The 17,750-nt window shown below is 37.6% G+C and overlaps 1 protein-coding gene across 1 annotated transcript in view; it reads left to right on the forward strand.

Moving 5' to 3' along the window:
* LOC145462364 (protein strawberry notch homolog 1-like) overlaps positions 1-17,750 on the forward strand; it is a 39,797-nt gene that overhangs the window by 17,589 nt on the left and 4,458 nt on the right. The window contains exons 11-33 of the mRNA XM_081445869.1: positions 43-178; positions 839-944; positions 1,616-1,655; positions 2,946-3,059; positions 3,550-3,651; positions 4,203-4,283; positions 5,590-5,687; positions 6,049-6,206; positions 6,931-6,987; positions 7,122-7,298; positions 7,778-7,975; positions 10,144-10,364; positions 11,644-11,775; positions 12,667-12,732; positions 13,062-13,131; positions 13,324-13,436; positions 13,857-13,928; positions 14,023-14,122; positions 14,483-14,557; positions 14,788-14,934; positions 15,152-15,246; positions 15,529-15,621; positions 16,232-16,375. Coding sequence (XP_081301995.1) covers positions 43-178; positions 839-944; positions 1,616-1,655; positions 2,946-3,059; positions 3,550-3,651; positions 4,203-4,283; positions 5,590-5,687; positions 6,049-6,206; positions 6,931-6,987; positions 7,122-7,298; positions 7,778-7,975; positions 10,144-10,364; positions 11,644-11,775; positions 12,667-12,732; positions 13,062-13,131; positions 13,324-13,436; positions 13,857-13,928; positions 14,023-14,122; positions 14,483-14,557; positions 14,788-14,934; positions 15,152-15,246; positions 15,529-15,621; positions 16,232-16,375 — 2,595 coding nt within the window. The remainder of the gene's footprint in view (positions 1-42; positions 179-838; positions 945-1,615; positions 1,656-2,945; positions 3,060-3,549; positions 3,652-4,202; positions 4,284-5,589; positions 5,688-6,048; positions 6,207-6,930; positions 6,988-7,121; positions 7,299-7,777; positions 7,976-10,143; positions 10,365-11,643; positions 11,776-12,666; positions 12,733-13,061; positions 13,132-13,323; positions 13,437-13,856; positions 13,929-14,022; positions 14,123-14,482; positions 14,558-14,787; positions 14,935-15,151; positions 15,247-15,528; positions 15,622-16,231; positions 16,376-17,750) is intronic.

The raw sequence follows: 17,750 nt of genomic DNA on the forward strand, positions 1-17,750 counted from the left end.
ATGAAATAGTTTGCTATACAGTTCCCTTGATTTTTGCATCAGATAGTGTTAGATGAGTGCCACAAGGCCAAAAACTTAGTTCCAAGTGGTTCTTCAAAGCCCACCAAGACTGGACTAACCGTCTTAGACCTTCAGAAGAAACTACCCAAGGCTAGGGTAATTTATTGTAGTGCAACAGGTAGGAAGAGCATTGCCATATATTACAAAATTTGGATAAAGTTTAAAGTTAAAACTGCTTTTAGTGTGGACCATGGGAATATCCATACTGTCTTTGTCAACTCAATTCAGGCTGGCCAGCTGGGTCTTGTTATTCTTTCTAGGCTGATTTGAAGTATCATGTCTTTTGTAACATCTGTTTTTGTGGGGCTTACATGTATACTGTGGAGTTGAAATCTGGTAGACCTTTTCCAGAACCCCATTGCATGGCCTTGTAACCAGGAGAATGAGCTGAGAATATAAATTGGCTATACACTCAATTGGCTATATACTTGGGATTAGACGTACATCCTTGGAGTCACCTTTTAGGCAAGACAACAGTAACAATGTCTCTCTCCATCTGTATGTGGATGTATAAGCAGGTTTGTTGAGGCAGCTGTTACAATATTGTCATAAAACTTGATGAAATCCTAAGGGGATACAATGCTGAACTGCTATTCCAGAGGAAGTAATGGTACTGCTAGTTGTTTTACAATCACAGCAAACTGATTTAGCTACCAAAACCCTTGGAGCAAGCCTAAAAAATGGAAATAATAAAGTTAATGCATGTGTCATATCACCAGTCTGGTAATTTTACAAGACAAACTAATGCTAGTTCTAACAGTTCATTTGTGACATATAGGTGCTTCTGAGCCTAAGAACATGGCCTATATGTCTCGACTTGGAATATGGGGACCAGGAACACCTTTTAGAGAGTTTAGTGATTTCATTCAAGCTGTTGAAAGAAGGTAAACCACTGTTTCAGTATTAGTTAAGACTTCAACTCCATTATCACATTTGCACTTCTTAGTCATTACCTTTTTGGTCACAAGTGAACTTACTGTAATGCTAGTCAACAGTTTACCTACATGTTAGTGACTTAAAGGACCAAAGTCAACCATGAACCACTGCAGGCAAACACTTCATCTTCAGCATTTTCTGTAATGCAGAAATTTGGGATCTCCTTAGTGTAATCTTTTATCTATTTCCATCCTTGCGATCTCAAGATAAAACTTGTTTAGCCTTTGTAGGGAGCTTTGTTGACATTAGCGTGCTTGATTAACATGGTCATATGTCCTGCTGAATGTGAAATTATATGATCAAACAGGTGTTGTTTGTAGAGGAAAGATTAACTCGCCACAATTAATTTTGTTTGCAGGTTTCTGCACTTAGTGTTTTCAATATGGAGTTAGTAGTATTAAAGACAGTTTTACAATTAGATCTACATTACATTAGTCTACAGGATTGCTTTGTTTACTGCACAAAATAAGCTAAGCTGTAGTTATTTGACAACAAACGTTGAGCTCCTTAATGACTGCTGCTTTATTGCTTGTGTAACTGTTGTTGTGAACATTATCATTGTTAGTGTTTGTAAATACAAATAGTACATCATTGTAATAATTTTTGCTTTCGTCTCTAGAGGAGTTGGGGCAATGGAAATTGTAGCCATGGACATGAAGGTGATATTTTCATTTTTATAATATTTTTGTACATTAGTTTGTAGAACATTTTCAAAATAATAGTATTGAGGAAACTGAAGTTCACTGCTAGACTTCTAAACATAGCTTTAACCTTCACTATTTTCTAAACACTCATGCTCATGATTACTCACACTCAATGTAATGAAAAACAACAATAATTATTATTAGATTTCTATGGGATGATAGTTGATGAGGCTGAGTGTAAAATGAACTATTACTACAATTTCCATTTATTTCTCTATGTAATATTAAACTTGACAATTTAGCATAGGTATGCATTCTGAACTGTCATTTGAAATTTGCAGTTTTGTACACATGCTCATGCATTTTGTAGAACAATTTTGAGTTTTCAAATAGTCTATGAGCTGCTAATGTCTTATTTTAGTCTTCTATGGAATATAATTATCCAGTAATATTTCTTCATGTTCTGTCTAAATTTGAAAAAAGAAAAACCTCTCCATTTTTTCTCTCCAATGTCATTGCACAGTAATGGGTGATAGTGTGCAATAGCTCAGCCAATCAGATTGCAATATTTGTAGTAGTGTACTACTAGAATTCTCCCAATAACCATAGTGAGCATAAGACGAAAAGGATGTGGTAGGTTCATGAACCACCTTTAGTTAGGAACGGACCATTATCTTTATTTTCCAAGTGCAGAGTGACTGACACAAAACTGCATATAAATCAAATGACATTAATTTAAGCTCTACTGAAAGTGAATAATAATTACTGGCTTAAATATTCCTAGCAGTTCACACATTCTGCACGCAGTGAAAGCTTAATTATTCTGAGTGGCTTACACATAGTGCATATATCTAGTATTACTGACAACAAGGGGATGGGCAATTTTCAAACAAAATTCCTGCACAACAAAAACTGCTGAAAAAACAACCGTGCAAGGGGAGCCATGGGAAAAAAGAATCAAGTAAGCCCTTTCTACTATCCAGGCCCTATTTTTGAGGATAGAAAAATTCTTGCACAAGTGAGTGCCAGCAAAAAAAAAATCATGCACAACCTAAAGGAAAAATTCAATGCCTCAAAAAATTGCCCACACCCCTCTTAAAAAAATTAATAGTCCATCCCTAAGTAAACGTGCCCAGCATAGATGTAATAATACTAACTGTACATGAGCCAACTGAGATATTCCTGATCTGGATGTGATTTTTTGGTTGCTATTTAAACAGTATTTAAACAAATTTCTAAGATGGTTTGTGATAGAAGTTAATTTTACCTTTACTTTTCAAGTAAATTTTTATTGATTTTGGTCAGCTCCGTGGCATGTACATGACACGTCAACTTAGCTTTGCTGGAGTGACATTTGACATCAAAGAATTGCCTCTGAGTAAAGACTTCACTGACATGTATGATGAATCAGTCAAACTTGTAAGTGAAATCCCCTTGTTTCCTGTTATTATGTTAAGTGCAGCTTGGGGATATTTTAGCTCTGACTTTATGATTCTTTGCCTTGTCAACTGGAAAATCTGAGCATAAGTGAACACAAGTCAAGTGAGCACAAGTCAACTGTTCATTGTCCAAAATGTTTGATAGCAACAATTTAACAATTTTTTATTTATTTTCTACAACATTTGTTGTATGGTTCTTTGTTCTTTAGCCACTTTTCAAATGATTTGGTAGATTTTTACAAAGAGTATTTTACTATTACGGTAACCATAATAAAATAATATAAAAATAGTTTTGTTACATTATTCTCTATTTGGGTGTAACTCTAAAGTACATGTATGGTAAAGAATTATTATTTGGCTAGTTGTATTTGTTGAAAAAATGAATACTGGAAGTTCTTTGACATGGATTGGAAGATTTTTCCAAATTTTCAAATTCCAAACTGCTGCTTTCATTCTCTTAAAACTAATAGTGGAGAGAAGCTAGAGAGAAGTTTGAGAAAGCTGCAGATTTAATGGAGGCTGATGGTAGAGTGAGGAAGACCATATGGGGTCAGTTTTGGTCTGCTCATCAAGTAAGTATTTACTAGTTATACATGGAGAAAAGGTATTGGGTTAGTACATGTCTCCATACTAGTAACTCAATTACAATAGCATCAGTAAGTGCATGCCACAGAATCGTATTCTGCCTGTGATTTGGTTTAGCCACGGTTCACAGATCACACGGTTCAGTTCTATTGCGTTCATCACATGAGTACCTACATTGTACATTTTGTGGTGACATGTAGACCAGTATTATCTGCAGTTTGCAGGTCTATGTTTAAGACCTACTGATAACAGCAAAAAAACCATTGTCAAGGTGTCAGCCCTGCTTATTAGATCTTTGATAGAGAAAATGACAGCAAAGGAAAAATAATCAACTGAATATACAGAAAGTTTTGGTTTCTATAATAAGTTGCTGTAGGTTTTTATTGTTAAGTTTAGAATGTTTTATAAGGCTAGATAATATTAGCTGTTTTGCAAATGGCCATTCTTAACAATGATACATGTATATATAAAGAGAGCATAACATGCAGGTAATTTAAGTGGTGGGAACTAAGTGGGCATTCTCTGACTTCTATTGCAGAGATTTTTCAAATACTTGTGCATTGCATCTAAAGTGAGCAGTGTTGTTAGTATTGCTAAAGATGCCATTGATAATGGAAAAGTAAGTGTTTTTTTTTTTAGTTTCATAATTAAAATAATGTACTTTGTTGGGATCAAATAAACTCTTCTCTCCACTAATTGTTAATAATAATGTTTAGTACACCGTTATTCACAACTTGAATTGTAAACAAAGAAAAAGCTGCTATGGAAAGGCAAAATTAAAAACAAAAGGATAAACAACTGTCTTATTGCAAGTGAACACTCAGGTAAAATTAAAAAAAAAAAATACTGGATCTCTCATCTGTTGAATGGGACACCAAATTATTTTCAGGTCATTTTCAAGATTATCTATGTTATTTTTATGGTCGTTGTTGTGTTTTTGGGCTGCAAGTACATTAGAAAGGGACTGTTGATCCACAGGGAAAACAGTTTTTATTTTTGAATTGAACCCAGCAAATTCTTTCATCTGACGGCTGCTGAAAACATGGGAAGATATTGGGTCAACAAAGCTGTTGCCGACATTATGTTTAAGAAGCCCTTCAGGCTCCTTGTTTCAGAAGTAAGGAGCCCACCCTGGCTTGTAGGCTTCCAGGCTTGATTTTTAGCGAGGGAGGGGTTCTTGGACAAAAACTAGTCTTGTTAAGGAGCCCACTTCCCACCTCACCAGCCTTTCCTGTGGATATTTCTTGTATACCTGAAGGATAGAAATCCCCCCCCCCACCCCCCCCCCCCTCCACTATCAGAGCAAGAAAGTGCTCTTAGGGTAAAAATAAAGGGCAGTATTAGGTAGCTGGGTACATCATTTTGCCACAGGTAACCATATATTTCAAGAGTTATAGTTCTCAAATATTTGACCAGCTGGAAGCACAGTATGGCTAACCTAAACTTGTTTTTGGCAGTCATTGCCATTGTGGTGACCCTCCCACTGATACATGTAGCTTTTCAATCCAGCTAGCTGCTTGGAGGTTGAAACACAGCAAAAACAAATAGTAGGTCGCAACTCAAAAATTCAGCAATTTCAAAAGCTACCACAAAAAATAAACTAATGCCCCCATTCAAGAGAAGAGAGCTTTGGAACTTGCAGAGATTTGTTTTGGGTGGGGAGGCATCTTTCTGGATGAGTAAAAATTACACCGGATCCATGAGTAGAATTTGAGAGTCACTGACCCGAATGGTGATTGCTGTCAAAATTTAGTTTCCAACCCAGTAATATACACAGGCAACACATTATACTGCTTGCACATCTATTTTTCATGATCTTCTTAGTTTCCAGACTTCAAAGATAAAACTTAAAAAGATCCTTCCCTGATATAATTTAGATACTTTTTAGCTCAACAGACGTTTCAAATACTGCATTTCTTTGTTAGTGTATTATTGTAGGTCTGCAGTCAACAGGAGAAGCTAGAACACTGGAGCAGCTTGAAGAAGCAGGGGGAGAATTAACTGACTTTGTTTCCACTGCTAAGTAAGTTCATCAGCATGTAAAGATTAAGTAACTCCCAAAAATCACTCTCAAAAAGAGTACAAATGTATAGTGATATTGTGTAGCCAGTTATTTGTACTGTAGAAAACCTGCTTGGCAGGTCAGTGTGCATCATGCAAAACTGTGTCTGTCACACTCTCCCTCTTTCGATGAAAAATTTATTGACTATGGCAGTTGGATAATAAATCTCTTATTAGATGTTTTAATTTGCGGCATTACTGTATGCCCTTCAGGCTCATCAAAATACGGCACAACTCATAAAAATATACAGCGATACGACACACAAGAACATCTAATATGATGTGCATTGTATTGAACCTGCTGTACATTCATTCTGTTCCAGGGGTGTGTTACAAGCTTTAATTGAAAAGCAGTTCCCAGTGACAGACAGAAGAAAGGTTGCTGATCTATTTGCTGCTAATAATGATTCCAGAGACAAAATACTTGGCAGATCATCTCCTGCTTCAAGACCGGGTACCCCCAAAAAGAGGAGACAGCAAGGTCAGTCAGTTGTTCTTCCCAGCTACAATACAATACAATAAACTTTATTTACAAACGGTGAGAGTTAAAGCTACAAGCTTGTGTGGCCTTGTAGAAAGTAAAATTTAAAAAGATAAGTAAAGTTGTTCTATAAAATAGCTAGCCTGTGTAACAGGTGCAAATTGGGGAAGAAGGGCAGGGGGAACTGCTCTCTGGCTGGATAGATAACATCTGCATTGAGTTATTTTTCAACAATAATTTTAAAAGCACTTCAGCTCACCACTGTCTGTGATGACTGTATGGCCATAATGTGGTGATGCTACAATACTCGTATTGAGCCTTTGACAAGGCTACAGCTCATAAGATTCTTAATTATAGTTCTGCATCAATGTTACATTTCTTTGCCCAATTTACAAATCATTCTGATCAGCCAACTGCTTAGCTAGTGCACAAGCATGTCACACATTTTCATTACTGGTTCTAGTGCTTTCTCTAAATATGCTCATGCTACAGGGCGAAATATACTCAGTGTCTGACAGTTCTTCCACTGAGAAGAGGATACAAGTGTGAATTCAGACATTAGCATACTTAAAGCGAACACAACCAGGAGTCCCTTGTGGCCTTAAAAGCCCTGAGAGAACTATGTGTATAACTTGACCAATACAGCTGTACCATAGATACATACCATCGATTACTTTAAAGTTCTTCAATTTGTTTAATTGCTTATCGTTTTTGTATTCTTCAGCTCCCAAGGCTCCAAAACCCAAGAAAGTCAAGACTGCTCTTGCGAGGATCTATAACTGTAGGTTTAATCAGATTAAAGCCTTTGCTATGATGTGTGGGTTTTGTGTTTTGTTACTCAGCTTTACCCTGACCTAGCATAACCTAACATGTTTGCATGCTGTGCTAATAGTGTGTGCGCCTCATTTCATTCAGTGAGCAGTGGTTCTGACAGCGACTCTGATGACAGTGAGAAGAATAGCACAGAGAACGAGCTGTCCAAGTTGAACAAACCAAGTGGTAATGATGAGGGAGCAGATTCTGGTAACAGTACAGTGGCAGAAGATGAGGATGACTTCAATCCTTTTGGAATGTCAGGATCAGAAGATGAAGGTGAACATCTGCAATTTGTCTTTCAAATATTTTGTACACAGAATGTGTGATACAGGGACAGTTGAACTGAATGCCAAATTTTGTGACCCATTCTAATTACTTAACATTGTCTTTTTCTGACTGGAATATTTAAAATAATCATATAACTTAAAGACTTTTGCTGGATGTCAAATCCAATTGACACAAGAAACACTATATACCGCGAAGAAATGAAAAAATATGAAAATATGACTGGCTAATTGTGGTGTGTTGTTGAATAGGTTTATTCTGCTTGTTCATACACACCGCGTGGATGTGTGTGCTTTCTAGATTTACATAATGTGCTATCCTACTTAAATATGCGTACACAAAATATAATATACAATAGGTGCTAATTCTCACGTGCCAATATGTTACACTAATTAACTCTTTTAGGTTCAAACCAGATGATTTTAGTTTACATGGTACCCTCTAAATAAAAGACTAACCTCTTTTTTCAGACCCGTGGCTCCATCGCAAGACCAAGAAAAATTCCAAAACCAGATCGCCATTAGGAAGTCCCAATGTAACAACTGACCCAAGCTACAGTGCTCTGGCTGCTGCCGGGCTGAAAATAGGCAGCCTTCCATGGAGCATGCCCACTAAAAAATCCAAACAACTCAATGGCCTGGGAACACAGGATTCATTGACTTCTCTTGGTAAGCAGCTTATACTGATAGTCACGGTATTTTGAGTAATTTTGGCCTCGTACAAAATCACCTATAAATTGAAGGAAACCTGAAAATAATAGTTTACTAAGACAGAAAACACTAAAGAGATATTTAAAATTTAAAAATCATAAAGGAAGAGGGATGGTTAAGAATGGAGAAGATTGACATGGATACAAACAACGAACTTGAAAACTTTAGGCTAAACTATTGAACATGCGCAGACTGTGACGTATAGTAGCTCATTTACCGTGTGACGTATAGTAGCTCCTTTACCGTGTGACGTATAGTAGCTCATTTACCGTGTGACGTATAGTAGCTCATTTACCGTGTGACGTATATTAGCTCCTTTACCGTGTGACGTATAGTAGCTCCTTTACCGTGTGACGTATAGTAGCTCCTTTACCGTGTGACGTATAGTAGCTCCTTTACCGTGTGACGTATAGTAGCTCCTTTACCGTGTGACGTATAGTAGCTCCTTTACCGTGTGACGTATAGTAGCTCCTTTACCGTGTGACGTATAGTAGCTCCTTTACCGTGTGACGTATAGTAGCTCCTTTACCGTGTGACGTATAGTAGCTCCTTTACCGTGTGACGTATAGTAGCTCCTTTACCGTGTGACGTATAGTAGCTCCTTTACCGTGTGACGTATAGTAGCTCCTTTACCGTGTGACGTATAGTAGCTCCTTTACCGTGTGACGTATAGTAGCTCCTTTACCGTGTGACGTATAGTAGCTCCTTTACCGTGTGACGTATAGTAGCTCCTTTACCGTGTGACGTATAGTAGCTCATTTACCATGTGACGTATAGTAGCTCATTTACCGTTTGAAATCTTTACTTTGACTTTCTGATGGGTTCAGTTTGATAAGAACAACTCATTTGTGGGAGTTCAGTTCTGTATAACCTTGTGAGTCTGTTCCCAGTTAGGAATACTTGGAGGAGCCAGACATGTAATTAGTGCTAGCTCTTAACTCTGGTTTCTGTAACATGAAGCAACAAGAAATGATGCTATTCTGTTCCCCATGAAAGGGACGATTGTCCGCAACTGCTGGTTACCCCCTTCATGGCATTCTGTTAGGAGTCCTTCAAAATTTCCAGAACCCATTTTGTACTTATGTATGGAGATAGACAGCCACTTGATCCATAATCCTACACACGAGTCATTGAGCCACAACACCTACATGCATGTATAGCTGGAGTCGAGATTTTTCCGACTTTGTTAGGTTTCCTACTGGATCACGTGGTTGTGGTGATGGTACCCCTCACTTCTTACATTTTGATCGGTGAAAACAAACAAAACCCATGCAAAAGGTGTTGAAATGAGGGAGACGAGAACTTACAAAGCACTTGGGCAAACAGGCAACTTGTTTAATTGGTAACAACAGAGCACGAATCACTACTATTAACTACAAACACTACAATAAATTGTCATTGTTGGCTAGTTACAGTTTACAGCTCTTGTGCATTAACCAGCAATAGTAGGTTGTTAAACAGTTACTGCTGCATAATGATGGCGTCATTTGAATACCAGTCCTTGGAGATAAAATCAACCATCGATATGAACTGAATGGTTTTCAAACTAGCTCTTTAGCCCGCCATGTAACGTTTTCTTACGCTTCAGATACTTGTACGAGAATAACCTCAGTGACCCCACTGAATTAATAGTTAAAACTAAAAGGGAAAAAGGAAAATTAAAGCATATCAAGAAAGTCTTCAGTCTTGAAGTTGTTGAAAATATAAAGTGGTACTGAAACCCTTCCCAACTGAACGAAACGTGTAGAGAAATTTAGATTTAGCCGAGCTTAAGAGCGGAGCTCCCGATTACAACAAATTAACCTGGCTGAGGGTGCGATCCAATCGAAAACCAGTACTTGGCCAGCAGTCACCTTCAATAAAACACATGACCTCGATGAGTTCTGAACCTAAACCTGCGATGTGGTCACGTGATACTGGTCAGCGGATACTGGAGTATGGCCTTTATGTTGCACGACGTCGTCGTAGGGCGCACGCGCCCGCAACCGTGCCGCTAGTCATGTTGACCATCAAGAAAGAGTTGCATGGTGGTCTATTTCTATGTATGGATGTGGTTCTGTTCCTATAGTTATGGAGTTCCGCTATTATGTTAAGAAATTTTGTGAAAAAAGTTTGTTTATCTACAGGATGCCAAAGAAGTCTTCACCACTCAGCAAGTGCTCCAGCCTTTTCAAGTTTAATGTCGTCATCAAGCAGCCCAGCAATGCCTGCTAACTCTGCTGCTGAAGTGTGCAGAACAATGAAAAAAGAATTGCTAGATAAGCTGGAAATCCTGTCTCGAGTTTTACCTCCAAACACTTTAGATGAACTAATAGATGACCTTGGAGGACCAGACTATGTTGCCGAGGTAAGCATATAAACTTACATGAGTTATATATATTCTGTGTGTTCACATTAGAGTGAAAGCGAGCACCACATTACCGATCATGTCATTCCTCTAGGTTTCACTCTAAATGACAATTGGTCATCCATTTTTGACAAGAAACCTTGAAGAAAGCTGGATTTACGCGATCCTCATCACAAAGTGATGTTTGAACACTTGACATCCATTTGATGCAGGCGGATTGACGTGCTACATTCACGATACACACAACGCTTATGAAGTGTTTATTGTAATAAACTCGTGCATTGCTCTTGTCAATAGAAATAAAGGATGGTAATTTAAGGTACTTATCTTATTGATAGACAATTTTGGAGGAACTTCAATTTTACGTTTTGGCAGAAAATAATATTAATTTAAGAGGAGCTTAATTTTGCGAGAACTTTCCGAATACTGATTCGTTAAAGCAAAGGGGTAATCTTGGAATCGGCGCTACAGATTTTAAAATTATCATATGCATATTTCAGTTTAGAGAGCTTGAACAAAGGGCTAATGAATGGGTTTTATAGCACGGTTGTTCATTCAAGTTCATTAATTTTAAGATTACCTACTCACCTTTTTGCAGGTCTTAAATAATCGCAATGTTTTTGCAATAACGAAAATCGTGAAAATTATTGGCACAAAAATTAGCAACAATAAGGTAAATGTAATGGTCACAGCAGCAGACCAAGATATTGTAACTTTGGCCGAGCGTCACTGGAGAAAAGATGCGGTTATTTTCAAAGTAATTGTTTCACTAAAACTCTGTGTCTCGTGATTCGGGGGTTTATTTTGAGAAGATGTGTGCTGAAGCCTAAGTAATTTTTACATACAATGTATCATGATGATGTTTTCCCAGCTATTGAAAAATGTCCGTGTTTGCTGTTTCATACATCCAGATACACAGGACTTTTCATGTCAAATAAATAGTTTCGTGGTTGATGTTTGGAAACAATACGTTTGGTGGCATTAAACAAGCAGTACAACCAACTGCTGCTTCAGGCTCAGTTCATTTACAATGAGTTTTGTGTCTTTAAAAACATTATAACGTTAATGTCATCATATGCGTACAGATTTCCTCAGCAACTCAATGTCTGGCTGCTATAAATTATTTCGAAGAGATACACTGTCTTGTTTTCAGATTCAGAATAATGAAGTGGTATTAATAGTCTCCATCCTCGTCTATTCTGGATGTCATGACTTTCTATATGTATTTACCACTTGATATAAGAAGAGGAAGAACTATAAAGTTTTCTCTACCCATTAGATGACAGGAAGGAAAGGCCGTATTGTGAGTAATAATGATGGAACTATCAGCTATCAGTCAAGGAGTAAACAAGATGTTCCTCTGGAACTACTCAATATCGCCGAGAAAAAACGGTTCATGGATGGCGAGAAGGTATTTTACATCAGTTTGATTGAATGGTTTAATATTAACTGTTATTCAGGGTGATACTACTGGATAATTTTGCTTGAAAGCTCGGCTTATTCCTTGAAACGTGTCAAGTAAGGCTGCGTTCCTTTGGGATGTTCCGGATCAGGATTACTGATCCAAGGTCACTTAGAGCATGGATTATCATTGGTTCCTTTGATGCACCATGATCTGAGTGATCTTGGATCATTAATCCTGATCTGGAACATCGTAAAGGACCGCACCCTAAATTTGGCTGCTTTCAGTTGAAAAATGATGACATCTGTTGGAGGAATATTGTAAAGGAGATTCAAAGGACTAGAGCATAATTAAGCAAGCTTTAGCGGCGAGTAGTGTATCTTTTTGCTCTTGATGTGTGAATGAACTCCAGAGAATCCCGGTGGACATTTTATGGTTTAAAGTACTGTATCGAACACGAGAGACGGTGTTTTATCGGGTTGTCCAAACACAGAGAAGAGAGTTGACAAAATTCGAGGTGTTTGGATAGCCGATGAAACACTGTCTCGAGTGTTATATATATATCTTCTCAATCAAAACAAAAACTAAGGAGTAAACGGAGAAGTAAAATCGTTAAAAATTTAACGTGGAATTCACAAGTCAGGTTACGATTTTTCCTTGAATCGCATAGCCTTCTTTTTAAATGAAAGAAAACCCCGTTTCATTTACGTCTGTGTGAATGTTGCAATATTCAACGCGCTTTCAAGAGTCGCAATTCCACGCTGAATACCTCGCTGAGGTAACCAATCAGGGTGCGAGAAAATCTCAGAGCTATGCGATTCTGTAATATACAATGTATACTGAGTCTTTATTTTTTATCATTAGCTGTGAATGACTTGATATTCAAATTGTGTTTTTCAGAATATTGCCATCATATCAGAAGCTGCAAGCTCGGGTATATCCCTGCAGGCGGACAGAAGAGCCAAGGTATTTACCATGCATGTTTATGATTCATTCACTGTCGTCCGTTTTGCAATGTATTTGTTGAAGTAAGAAATCCTTTTCTAATTGAAGAGTACTGCATTACTTGACTCAAGTTTGAGTGAACGATAACCAATGTTTGTCTTGCATCTCACGTGTGTGCTCCACACGTGTGGCAAAAATAGGATTTAACCTTGTTTGTGGGTGGTGCTTTAAAACACATTTGAATAATGTGATTAATGTATTCAAAATTGGACTCGAAATCAGGTGATTACCCATACAAAATGTGAATGTGCGGACAGGGTCTGAAATGCTTCCCGTGTTCTTTACTTCAGAATCAACGTAGACGTGTTCACATCACTCTTGAATTACCTTGGAGTGCAGACAAAGCCATTCAGCAGTTTGGTAAGAGTTTTCTTGGATCCCTTCACTTCCTCCTGGAAATGCTGTCTCTTTAGCCAACTAAGTAATCCAACAAATATATATTATGAAACAAAATTAATTTGAATGAAAGAACCAGTCCTTTTGATGCCAGTTTTGCCACACGAATGTGTCTTTGCTGTTATCGTTAGTGACGTATGGTTTCCCTGACAACAGGTCGGTCTCATCGGTCCAATCAAGTCAGTGCGCCTGAGTACTTGTTTCTGATATCTGAACTGGCGGGAGAGAGACGTTTCGCTTCCATTGTAGCCAAGCGACTTGAGAGTTTGGTAAGCTTGCACTTTCTAAAGATATGAAGGGGTAAAATGCTGGAAAACATTTAAAAACAGTTTATAGGACATTTCCAATTTTGCTGGAACTCGTATGATGTTACTTTGGAGAAAGATATGGCTATCTGTTCTGCAAAGCATTTATTTTCAACAGATGTACTGTGCATGCATTGGAGTTGCGTTATCACCACCTCTGTGCTAATTTGTTTTCCAGTATCATTCCCCAACATGGTTCAAGACGACCATTAACTTTGTCTCAGAAGGATTCCTATGATGTGGATGTTGCTTTCAAACATCTCATAGCAGTGGAAGTAGAGTAGCATCTGTTGTCTAAGGCCTAATGCTATTCTTAATTCGCTTTTTATTTGAAAGCAATCAAAATGGACAATTTTGAATTTGGTCAACAAAATATTGTTGCAGGGAGCACTTACGCATGGAGACAGACGAGCCACAGAATCACAAGATTTGAGCAGATACAATTTTGACAATAAGGTAAAATGTCTTTACCTATATGATATTTATATGATAATGCATGTTACCAGACAGGATATGTATGGAACTGACCATGTGTGTTTGCCATGATCAGTATGGTAGAGCTGCTTTAGAGGCTGTTTTGAAAGCTGTCACTGGTCAAGGTTCACCATTGATTCCACCACCACAAGACTACAAAGGACACTTTTTTCAAGGTATGTTAATATTTGGTCTGCGAGACACTGACAAATTACGATATTTTGCGATAACCCAGTTCAATAATTGCTTTATCATTCAATCACCAAGTTTGTTTTCATATGTAAATCACTCTCTGACAATTCAGGGAAGCCATCTGCAATCTGGTTACAATTACTCATGAGCAGAATATTATTTGCAACAAAACACAATTTAGACCGTACTTCACATAGGGCAGACCATTATTCGTAGGAAGTTTTTTGCAAGTCACGTGGTGTGCTCTCGGCCAATGAAAAGGAAGCAAAAACTGCATCAAACGATAAAGACTGTTGCCTGCTAGTTTTGTGATGGTCCTTACTTTGTCTCTGTTATTTTAACAGATGTGCGCTCAGCACTGATCGGTGTTGGTCTTGTTGTCAAAGATGACAAGAGTGGCTTGTCCATTTTAGATAAAGGTAAGGTGGAGTGTTACTCTAAACTTAAAAATAATTACTGGAATTTTAAACTTTTATTTCAAAAGCCACTTTGATTATTGACTCCCCTGTCATTTTTTGAGATATTTCTGAACCTGCTATTGTTCCGAATTACTACAGTTATTTCAGCAATGTTGGCAAATTCAGGATTTGTGACGGCGAAGACTCAACCCAAAAAGCACTGATGGGTTATGTTGATCTCCCTTTTTCAGATTATACCAACATATCACGGTTTCTGAATCGAATTCTTGGAATTGAAGTGGAACTTCAAAATCGTTTGTTTGCGTACTTCACGAAAACGCTGTCAGTTGTGGTACAACAAGCCAAGAGGAGTGGAGGCTGGGATGAGGGAATTCTGGGTAAGACAAGGACACTGAATGCAGAGGCAATGATTGTATTCCAAATCTATGCACGTACTTGGCCTCAGTCAAACCCTAAATACAAAAAAACTAATTTGAAATTCAAAGCTTGAGCTACGAAATAGAATAAATAGAACAGATTTTTAAATCTCACTTGTTATTTCGGCGAATAGAACTAATCTTAACTAACAGAATTTACTCTGTTGATTTGTTTCAGATCTCGGAGCTAATGGTGAAGCAGTGAATAATCTCAGTGTTCAAACTTTCGTGGGCAATTCAACATTCGGTACAGCTACTACAGAACTTCACACGGTCAGCAACTACTATACTCGAACTATTTGCAACACATTTGTCAGCCTGAGTTACACGATGTATTTTGACATTTTTATCAGGTTTATCTTGCTTGTTTGTCGCAGTGTAACAGCAGTGTTTGAATGTTTGTTTGGGATTGACGTCAATGCAATATCGTCACTTATTTTAGTGCAGAGAAATATAAGTGCAAACTCTGTGAAATTGAAAAAAAATACAACTACTATGTGTTAACTAGTGTGGGATGTGTATGCCTATTCAGTAATTGTGTTGTTTCATGATCAGGTAAGTGTGGAACGTGGAATGTCATGGGATGAGTCATTACAATTGAGGAGAAGCCACACACATCCTGATGACGGTTATTACCTCTCCCACCAAGTGAGTCATCAACACGTTCTTTACCACTCCAGGTTTTCGTTTATTTATGATCTTTGTTTGTTCAGTTGTATTTATTTATGTTGATTCATTTCAAATTTTCATGGATTTAAGTTTTGAGTAATGAAGTATTGTAGTGCTGTAAGATGACCCAGATTGGTTAAGACTTTACAACAACAGTCCAGTCTCACTACAGTCCACCATCCCAGCTAAATTTGACTTGTTTCTCTGGAACTGAACTCTTTTAATGTGGACACCTACAAGAACCACACTCATACTGCTTTCTAGGAGAGTTTCACTGTTTTGTTTGTATGGCTCTTGTAGTTGGCAGACAGAAAGGTAGCCTGGTCTAGGTGTTTTGTTGCTTGTTGAGCTGCGCATAAAACAGCAAATGGAAAAAAAGCGAACGGTTTTGGACAACAATGTATCTCTCCGACCTACTGTCGTCTTTTTTCAGCCATCTTTTTTTGCTGTTGTTCCTTCCGCTACTCCTCAACTAACCGAACGACCGAACGACCGAACGATCGACGAATGATAGATAAATGACTGGATACTGTGTAAAAAGTTCACCCACCTTTTTTATGCTATTTACGTGTCCTTTGTTTGTATTTAGACACGAAATAACAAGACAACTGCTATCTTGGTTATTTCTCAATCGCGAAGTAAGAAGAAGAATGTTTTTAGTGTGTACAGACCAAGTACCGGCCTTCAAATAAAACAAGACACACTGGAAGAAATCAAGAAAAAGTACAAAAAGGTATCAACCTAACTATGACCGAATAATTTTTTTTGCTGTACCAGAGAAGTAACAGTACAATTTGTACTGATGGATTTTTCCTGTCTAAAAATTTGTTTTATTAATTTTTGTTATTAACTCGTTCTGGAATTTTTACAGCCCTATACGAAATCGTTTCGTCAGGCAAAACATTGTCGTACCATTTTTGTTTTTGTTTTTATTGATTTGATTAACTTTTCTCTCCAAGAAACCATTAAATTACTCGTTGTCATCCACGTACAAATCGAAGTGCAATGTCAAGGAAGTAGAGTAAACAATTTTGAATGAATTAAACGTTTGTTTATGCACAGTTCAACACTATCAGTATGAAACTGGCTTCCATCGTTCACTCGGTTGACCAAAAAAATTCTGTATCTTCGGAAACAGCTAAGTTTTACACTGTTGAAAACCACTAGGTATTTCCTCGAAAGTAAACAGAAAAGGTATGTCGGAAATTTTCCTACCAGAATTGAATGAGGGTTACCCTTGAAAAAGTTGCTGCATTCAACGTGGAAATAGTATTTAAAGTGCCACTATGATCAAATTTTTACCCCTTGATTTTTTTGGTGTATCACATAGAATGGCATGAAAGAATAAAAACGCCGTTTACCGTTTGCAAATATCTGCATTCGTTCCGGAGATATTAAAGTTTGAAAAATGTGTAAAATATGCAAATAAGATAACCGATGACGTCATATACTCAACCCAAAATTATATCAAGCATATAAATAGAGCTATCTTGGTCAATTTCCAGCACAGATTACTGAAACTTGGTAAGCTAATAGTTCTACAGATAACACACCTACGGCAATAAAAAATTCTGTTCCCATGGCAACTCACTCTTTTCCAATTTCCACCCACTTGATTTCAATATTTTAGTGATTTTCAGCGCAAAAAATATTTAAAAAGGCCATGAACTCGACCTATCATATTCATATGCTTGCTGGATCATGCATACGAGGCACCATTAACAAATATCAACATAGGCACGCAAGGCATGCAAGAGTTATTTTTTTGTGAAGCGTCGGAGATAGGAGCATTCATGGAGCTGTTTACAGTAATGCTTTGGTTAATTTGACAATTTTTGGGGGGGAAAACTGGGAATGATGTACATGCGATGTTACATCGGTCATGGTAAGATAGCTAAATAGTAAGCCATAAAATGGTTGACTGAACAAACTACAGTAATCTGACACGTCTCCAAATTAATGTAGATACCATCTTATTTTCTAACAGGCAATTTGATTCGTTCTTTGATACAACCCACACTGTGATTAGTGTGACACGCGCACATGCATAACTCCCTCACTCACCTATCACATAGCCCTTCGAACCCCCAAGAGGACTTTTTGCTCAA

The sequence above is a fragment of the Orbicella franksi genome, chromosome 12, assembly GCF_964199315.1.
Source record: "Orbicella franksi chromosome 12, jaOrbFran1.1, whole genome shotgun sequence".
NCBI lineage: Eukaryota > Metazoa > Cnidaria > Anthozoa > Scleractinia > Merulinidae > Orbicella > Orbicella franksi.